We start from the raw sequence: 9,401 nt of genomic DNA on the forward strand, positions 1-9,401 counted from the left end.
AATCAACAAGCAGCAATGTGGTATTTGACAATGATACCACCCCTTCCTTCTCAGAATCAGTTGCCTTGGCTCTACTGCTATGACAAGAACAATTAACTCGTGTGGATCATGCACCTTCCTTTATATACTGGTCTGCATCACTTGTTTGTCTGCAAGGGTCTAGTGCACTGTGAAAGCAAGCGTATTGCCTGGATACTTTTTGGATATTTTTGTGTGAGCATTTTATATTTATATATATATATATATATATATATATAGTATACAAGCAGAAATATATGTGCATGTGTGCTTTTGAATTTTGCACGCTTGAGGTTTAATAAATAAACTGAAAAATGGAAGGGACTAATAGTTTCATGTTTATAGTATGGTTTTTTTTAGCAATTAATAAAACTTTTGTTTTATTAAAAATGACTTGTAAAAATATTTTTTAAACAAAAATAATAATTAATGAAATCTATTACTAAAAGGTCAGGTGTTGATATATTCCAAAAAAAAAAAAAAAATATATAATAAATAAATAATATAAATAAATAAAACCTCTTGAAAGATAAAAAGAAAATTGCTCACCTGTCAGTTGTTCTGTGACCATTTTTGTAATGATAGGGAATGTGATATGGCAGTGTTGCATTAGTGGCTGTGGCATGCAATCTGGTAAATGAAAACAAAAGGTTGTTTTACAACAGAATTGCTTTTACTTTCGAAGACACAGATTAGCAATTTTCTGATATCAAGAAGCACAGATCTAGGATCTACACCAAGGCTGAAGGGACTGTATAAGCATTTAGAGTTTTACTTTGTTTTTTAAACTGTAAAACTAATGAAATATATGATCAGTAATCCAAATTGTTTTAATCTTGCTATTCAGATTTTAAATTGTAATGTGCATGAAACTATAAACCATTCAAGCAGTTATCCTTATTATTTTACATTGGTTATTTTTTCAAACTGAAACCCATGCAGCAAAATTCATTTTGTTATCATATTCATTTGCATTTGTGTGAGTATGTCTTTCTCTACACATATCAGAAATTGTTGCTGATCAGTTACACTCATCAGTGTTCTTGTTGTTGCTGATGAGATACACTCATCAGAGTTCTTGTTGTTCTCTAATAGTAGTGGAGACTTTCAGCAGGATAATGCCTCCATGCCACTGGGCTAGACATGGAGACATTGTGCAGGTGTTGCTGACCAACTAGCCAGAATTTATTTCCACTGAATAGCTGGGGATAATCACTGGTGAGCTGCATATTGTGTGGATCCCCACTTCCCATTTGTTTTGGTTTAATTTTCTTTCATGATTGGCACAGTATTTATGTATATTGCTTACCAAATATGAGTTATCAGTTATCATATTTTAATATATACTGATGATGGTTTATATTTGATTTTAACAAGTTCACTTTTTCACTAGAATTAGTAATGTTTGGATAATTGTGTGGCGACTTACATTTAATTTGATATACATTTTTCTTCTAATTCCTCTAACTTCATTAAATGTATATTTACAATAAATAAATAAAAAATAAAAACTTTTTGACTGTGAGCTGTTTTTTTGTTTCAGATTTCCAGGGTATGAGCAGCTCACCATATCCTGAGATTGATCACTTCATCAATTGCATAATTATAAACAGCAGCAAACCAGGAACAATTAGACGATGGTCTTACAACGCAGGAATGCAATTGCTGTTTTATGATATAGCAAAATACCGTTACTGTGAAAACATATGTCGGCATCATAGAAGGAATCACATTATGTAATTATCTCTTTTTATATATATTTAGGCTAGGATTACTGAGGATAAATGCTGGGCTATGCAGGATATGCAAGTACCAACAGCCATAGTGAACATCGAAACATGAAAATAATATAAAATGTCTATTTACCTGAACAAACATTATTCATGGTAGGGATGTATTTAGAAGTGTGATGGCACAAGGATTCCAACAGCATGAAATGGACGTCTGGTCATTGGACAGAACATTATTTTTAACTTATGATCAGCAGAGCACAAAATGGTGTGACTGTTTACCTTTGCGCGAAACATGCATACAGTAGAACCTGGATAAGAAATTCCTTCCTAAGAAGTTTTCCCTTGTACTGTGTTTGGTTTCTTAATTTCTAATTTCAGCTCTATATATATTGTAATGTATTATTTTCTCCATGTAAAACGTTTTCCTGCATAAAAAGCACATGATAAAGAATACACAGGGTATTATTATAATCACGTTTTCCCACTTAATGTTTTTTAAATATAGAAATTCTTTATTTTTATATTTAAAAAAATATAAAACAATATAAACATTTTGGTAATCGAACAAGTTAGTGCATAGCATCATTTAATTTGTGGTAAATCACCGAAGTGGGTTAAATGGCATCATTTTTGTTATATTTCATATTGTGAATGCCTTCACAACAAGTTGCCCTGATATTGAACTACCTTCGGCAGTGAATTCTCGAATAGGCAACCAGTGATTCTCGGCAGATACCACACCTGTGTGATGGTATCTGCTGAGAATCCACTGATGAAGTATTGCTTATTCGAGAATTCACTGTTGAAGCATTTATCTGAGAATCCACTGGTGAGGCATTGCCTATTCGAGAAGTCACTGTTGGAGGTAGTTCAATATCAGGGCAACTCATGAAGGCATTCACAATATGAGATATAACAAAAACGATGCCATTTCACCTACTTCGGTGATTTATTACATTTAGTGATTTACTACAAACTAAAATGATAACTACCCGCTAACTTGTTCAATTAGTGAATTTTCCATAGCTAGAGGCTTTCAGCGCTAAAACCTTTTTTTTTTTTTTTTTTTGTTTAAACATTTTGATATAATGCAGTTGCAATTGTTTTCGTCGATATCCATAATTGGATACATCAGCAGCGTTAAGCATTAAGTGTGATGGTTGTGAACAGTTTTGAATTATTTAGTGGTCGTTGCTCTGTCTTATTGTAATTTTTTTCTTTTAAGGTATGTTGAAACTCTGAAGGAGCTCATTCTTCCAACTTGGTAATGGGTTTAATGAACAAAATGTTAAGCAATTAGAAATCATCAGTTTAAAAATGTTTCCCATGGGCAGAGTATGATGTTTCACTTATGTATGTGTATCTTTTCATTTTTATTTGTGTTAATATTTCATACCCTTAGGTCATTTTCCCTTCTAAGAAGTTTCCCCTCATAAGTAGTTCTAAACCATCACTCCTTTGGAAAACTTCTTATCCAGGTTCTACTGTATATTATGGAAAACTTCTTATCCGGGTTCTGCTGTATATTATGGATTGATTAATCACCCAAATAGCCTCAGTTTATTCAGGTTAGGTTAACAGGTCTCTATAAGATTCAAATCCAGGCTGTTTTCTGGCCAGCTAACAGTTGTAATGGACCGTTCTTCCAACCATTTTTTCACCTGTAACAAATGTAAACACATTACTGTGGAACCTCTAATCCAGAAATGAAGCTAAAGTAACTACAGAAGTGTCTACTTACACTTTTCGCCCGATGACAAGGAGCAGAGTGGTCCTGAAAGATGCAGTTACTTGACAGATTGAAATGTTCTCTAATGGTTGGCAGCAATTTGCCTTCCAATATAGCCAGGTATCCACTGGCATTTATGGAATCTTTTATAAACTGCAGGTGACCTACTCTGCAATACGAAATGCACCCTCCATATCATTTTCCTGGCAGGAAATTTCACTGTAGACATCATACAGTCTGGATGGAATTCTTCACCACATCCACTGCAAATCGTTTTTCTCCCATTAGAGCCATGCAGGTTGAATTTCTTCTCATCCGAGCAAATAACTGGCTTCCACTGGTCGGGGGTCCATTTGACATGCTCCTTACACCAAATTAATTGGGCCTTTTTTCATTTTTTGTGTGAGGAGGGGCTTCTTCTTAGAATGACGGGCTACAAGTCCATTTTTGATGAGGTGTCTTCTGACTGTTACTGCACTTGCTACCACTCCTGTATGTTCTTCCCATTTACTTTTCAGCTCAGACGAAGAAGCTTTACGGTTTTTAAGGCATAAGCGCTTCAGTCCTGTTTTGGTGTAGAGACTCATTTGCATCTGGTTCCTTTTTTCCTATCAGCAGATCCAGTATTCTTGAGCTTGGAAAGAAATCTACTCACTGTCGACTGATTACAAGACACTTTATAAGCAATATGACTGGAAGAATATTCTTTCTCCCGTAAAGCAACAATAGTACTCTTTCTTTGTGGCATCAGCTGCACGTAACTCGCCATCCTGACACAAGCAAGGAATGACTGCAACTCTTGCAGAGTGTGCGTATATAGCTGAAAGTGACAGCTGATGCAATATTACGTCAACCCCTACATGTGTCAGTCTTATCTGATGCAATCTGTAAGAAATATTGCTATACTTACATTATTTGGATGACAATTAAAATTTTAACGGGTAATGCACTTTCTTTGAACACCAGTGTATATCTACTTCAAGCTTTCTGTGTACAAGACAGGCTTGGTAGTTTAATGTTGAATCATTCTAGCATCTGCTGTCTAGAAAACTTGAAAAAGCTAATATACTTTAGATAAAATATATATTTTTTTATCTATATCTATGTGTTTTATTATATTATTTATTTATTTCATATTTGAAATTCACTGTTTAATTTTAGCCATCCAATATTTGCTGACTTTATATTTTATCCATTATGTTTCAGCCAAATAACTCTTATTTTGTTCTTAGGTTTATTGTAGATCTGAAACAGGGCGTATACTACCAAAAATGTTATGATCCTGAATGCAGATTGCAGGGATTTAAATCAAAAGGTAAGCAAGTTTTCCCCTTGCACTTCAATTGGTAAGAGTTGATATTTTACTTTTTGTCATCTGGTAGTGGTTATATTGCAGTGTCATTCAGTTTTAATAATTTATATATCATGTACAAAGTGTGGCTAGAAAGTTCCAGGAATGGCTGTGGTAAGGTTGAATTTGAATATGGGTAGTACAATGTATACAGAAAGGGGGGGGGGAGGTCATTTCTCCTAGTTAAAAAGTATATTAAATCTGAAGTGCATCCAGTTGATATGGGTGGCCAGTGCAATGCTGGGTCAGTTTGGTATGATATAAATAAGCACTGGGAAAATGAGAGGAGGAGGAGGAGTGTGCTATATGCCTAATGACCATAATGAGTATATCAAACAGAGTGGGCCAGTAAATCAGAAGTCTCATAATGGAGGTTATTAACTTTCCAGATGTTGATTGGAAGTTGTTGGTTTGTCACTCGCACACCAGCAAGTCTTTTCTACATTTCTTGGATGTCTTTTCTACAGCAGCAAGTAATAATCTGCTGGTAAAAGACTCACTTAGTGGCACTAATCACAGTGTACTGATGTTGAATCTACTTAAAGATGTGATTACTGCCAAGGGTAAAGGCTTTTCCTTTCATAAGGGTGACTGTACTGGTCTCAGACAGTTTTTAAATTTTATAACTTCTACATAGAACCAACTGATGAAGTTACCAACAGCTAATTCTAAATGGGAAGCATTTAGGGAAATAATATAATCTACTAGGCTTGTCATACCAGCTAAGAAATACTGTTCAAGTCTTAGATCTAAATGGATATTAGATGAACTTATGGCAAAGAAGAACAATGCATAGGGTGCATATAAATTATCAGGTAATACAGAAACTGAATTATAGCAGGAAGAGATCAAATCACATTGGGCCACTTAATATCAGTGGTTTAACTATTGATGGAGCTGTTCAGTGCACTAACTAACTAAATAGATATTTTGCATTCAACATCTACATTCAACATGAGGAATTCCAGAAGTTCATCAAACTCTTTAACTGGGAAATAATTGATTTTGAGATAACCGAAAGGGGAGTGGAAGAGAAATTGTTGATGCTAAACATAAAAAAGATGCTTGGGTTAGATGGTATCTATCCAATTATATTAAGGAAGGCAGCAAAGGAAATAAGCAAATCCTTAGCCATAATTACGAGAGTATCCTTGAATTCAGGGGAGGTCCCCATGGATTGGAGATGTGCAAATGTATCCCAAATTCAGAAAGGGGGGGGGGATCAGAAGGTGACATAAGTGATTACAGACCTGCTAGATTAATGTCTGTTCCAGGGAGAATCATGAAGTCACTGGTTAAAGTAATGTAGGACCATCTAGAAGTACTGCAGTCACGGGCTGGATTTGTTAAGAGGTGGTCTTGTCTGAACAATCTGATTGGATACTATGATGCAAATAACAAAGGAACTGGAGGCAGAAAATAATTTTGCTATCATATACTTGAATTTCAGAAAATCTTTTTATGCTGTACTAATTGGAGTAGTTTGGCATTAAGGTCAAGTTACTGCTATGGACAAAGGGGTGTTTGAGCAGGTAAAGATGAGTGGTTATCAGTGGACACTGCTGTGTGTGGACTAATGTTATTAGTGGAGCCACAGGATTTGTTGCTGAGCCCATTGTTGTTTTCTGTATTTATTAATGCATTCGCAGAGTGATTAATGACACTAATCAAGATAAGGTGCTGCAACAAGATGTAGAAAAATTAGGCTGAAGAGCTGAAAATTGATAGTTGAAATTAAATTCAACATACATTAAAAATGCACAGTTCTGCATATGAGTAGAAGTAATCCTAGATTAATCCAACTGTTTGATACTACAAGAATTTTTCTTAGAGGATGAATTGTGAATAGGAAATAATCTTTATTTTTTATCAAACAAAACAATGAGTATGGGGTTGAATTTTGATTGGTTCATTATGCATTTTGGGGGGGGGGGTGTCTTGGAGAATCAGCATCTTTCACTATTTGCTGTGCCTTTTCATCTTAGGATCATAACGAAATATCCATGTTTTATCTCCAGTGATCATGTTAACTTATTCTGTTATTAGAATAAGAATCCTAAAACAGAATAAGTTATATATGCTACAATTTAATTACAATAACAATCTGTAGATGTACTTATAAAATTCTGTTTAGCATTTATAAACAAAGTACATATTAAAAGGCAGGTGGGGGGGTTGGATTGCTCCATACTAGTTGTGGCCTCTGCATACCATGCTCAGTTTCGTAACTAACACATGCCAGCACTAAGTCTGCTTGAAGTTATATATTAAGAAGCAAAGGCTTATGTGGCCCTTTTTAATTGGAGGAGTGGGATGGAAATTTGCTCTGATTGACAAATTTTTAAATCGACTAGATGATTGTTATTTATGTATGAAAGAGGATTTCACTTTTTTTTTAAACACTTTTATAATTGAGATATTTTATTTTAAAAATCAAGTTTTATCAGATGTTAATATTTTTAAGTAATTTTTTTTTTTTTTTTTTTTTTTTTTTTTGTTTAGTTCGTCCATTACCACCTGAAATTTTGCAACCATATATAATGGCAAATCAAGAATCAGATGAGAAATTAATGGACGTATCTGGTATCGATAATAATAGCTTTTGCTCTCAGATACTTAATTCATTAACTGAAGAAGAAGAAACAAAACTTGTACAAGTTCTCAAACAAGCAGAGGAGAAACTTGTGCATAAATATGAGCTAACATTGGTAAATGAAGGAGAATCTGTAGTTGACTGATGAAAGAAATGAAAATAGTTAACAGAAATGGACCAGAGTATTAATTTCTGCTTTTATTTTATAACAACACAATGATATTAAAATGAAGTATTTATCAGTTTGATTACATAAATTTAAGATATATATGTACAAGGGGGGATTCAAAAAAGATTTTGTATTCACCCTGAAGTAGTAGTGATAGATGGTTGAAACAAACACCATGTATTACACTTTTTCAATATAGTCACCAGACAAAATGACATATTTTATGAACTTTCTCTCAATACATTTCTGTAAGCCAGTTTTGTAGAAGGCTGACTGTCCATCAAACTACAACTTGGCAGCAGAAATCACCTTATCATCTGCAGCAAAATGTTTCCCATGAAGAAAGGACTTCAGGAAGAAATCTGAGGGTGCAAGGTTACAAGAATAAGCAAGATGCGACAATATTTCATTCCCGCATCTATGGGCACACCTCTCTGCAGGAGGTGTGTGCCTTTTGATAGCTTGCCCCATGTTTTTTCTTTTATAACAGCATGTAGCTTTATGAGGAGGTTCTCATAATACTTTGCCATCATAGTACAGCCCTTTTGATGGTAATCTGTTAGTATTACACTGCTGATCCCACAAGAACTGAGCATCACTTTGCCAGAACTTGGTTACCCTTTTGCCTTTTTGGAGATGGTGATTCTGCATTCTTCCATGGTGACGAGCAGCAAAAGAACTCCTTTTGCCTTTCCTGGCACATTGTGCCTTTCCTTCTGATAAGCGGTTGGGCGTCTTGAAACACATCATCCATCAACAATTGCTTATATGCAATTGTTGGTGGATGATGTTCTCCACAGACCCTACACTAATTTGGAGCTGTGCAGCTTGCTGTTTGACACTGATATGCTGATCTTTCATGATTAATGCCTCAATTTTTGTAACTCTCTCTTCTGTTATAGCAGTTACTGGATGTATTAGGATTTTTTTCCTCATATGCTGAGGTTCTTCAACATTTGAATAATTTATACCAATGTGCAACAACACTGTAACCTGGGCAGTCTTCTCCATAAACAGTGATTGTTCCCCCTTGCGAAAAGAGGAACCACATCATTGATTTGTATTCCACTTTATCCATTGTGACACTTCAGTTCATTCATCGCTGCAAAGAAAAAAAATGAATTGTAGTAGTAGTAGTGGCATGTGATGCAAGAAAGCATGTGTATGAGCTTATGCAGCATCAGCCAAAAAAAAAAAAAAAAATCACTCCATTCCCTCCAAATGCCTGTCCAGTTCCTCCTTAAATTTATTCAACCTATCAACTTCCACAATGACAGATGGAAGTTTGTTCCAGCAATTAACTACCCGCTGGCTAAAGGCAAATTTCCACACATCTATTCTACATCTGTCTTTTCTTAATTTGAATTTATGCCCCCTTAGGTTCGTAATCTGAACAAGTGGAAGGATCCCATCAGAATTCAGCATGCTCAACCCATTCAAGGCCTTATACACCTTAATCAGATCACCGCGCACGTGCCTAGTCTCCAGCCACTGCAATTTGCAGAACTTAAGCCTCTCTTGGTAAGAGGATCCCTTCATTCCCCTCACTAATCTTGTTGCCCTTCTCTATACACGCTCAAATAAATCTACATCCTTCCTAAAATGAGGCCTTCAGACCTGTACGCAGTACACAAGGCGTGGCCTGACCATTGCCTTATACAGAGGGATAATCACCTCCTTTTCCCTGCTAGCAAAATTCCTATATATCATTGACAAAACCCCATGACCTACCCTGGCAGCCTGTCTGCATTGCTCAGAAAACTTCATATCTGCCTGCACAATTACTCCCAGGTCTTTTTCGTTTTCTA

General features: G+C 35.3%; 1 protein-coding gene across 1 annotated transcript in view; it reads left to right on the top strand.

Moving 5' to 3' along the window:
• Positions 1-7,631, top strand: part of LOC150081858 (DNA-directed primase/polymerase protein-like) — a 188,712-nt gene extending 181,081 nt beyond the window's left edge. The window contains exons 12-14 of the mRNA XM_090379767.1: positions 1,562-1,754; positions 4,713-4,795; positions 7,334-7,631. Of these exons, the coding sequence (XP_090235893.1) occupies positions 1,562-1,754; positions 4,713-4,795; positions 7,334-7,569 (512 nt within the window). The 3' untranslated portion in view covers positions 7,570-7,631. The remainder of the gene's footprint in view (positions 1-1,561; positions 1,755-4,712; positions 4,796-7,333) is intronic.
• Positions 7,632-9,401: the final 1,770 nt, after the last annotated feature.

This window comes from Mastigoproctus giganteus, chromosome 8, assembly GCF_048544385.1.
Source record: "Mastigoproctus giganteus isolate SK-2022 chromosome 8, ASM4854438v1, whole genome shotgun sequence".
NCBI classification, from domain to species: domain Eukaryota; kingdom Metazoa; phylum Arthropoda; class Arachnida; order Uropygi; family Thelyphonidae; genus Mastigoproctus; species Mastigoproctus giganteus.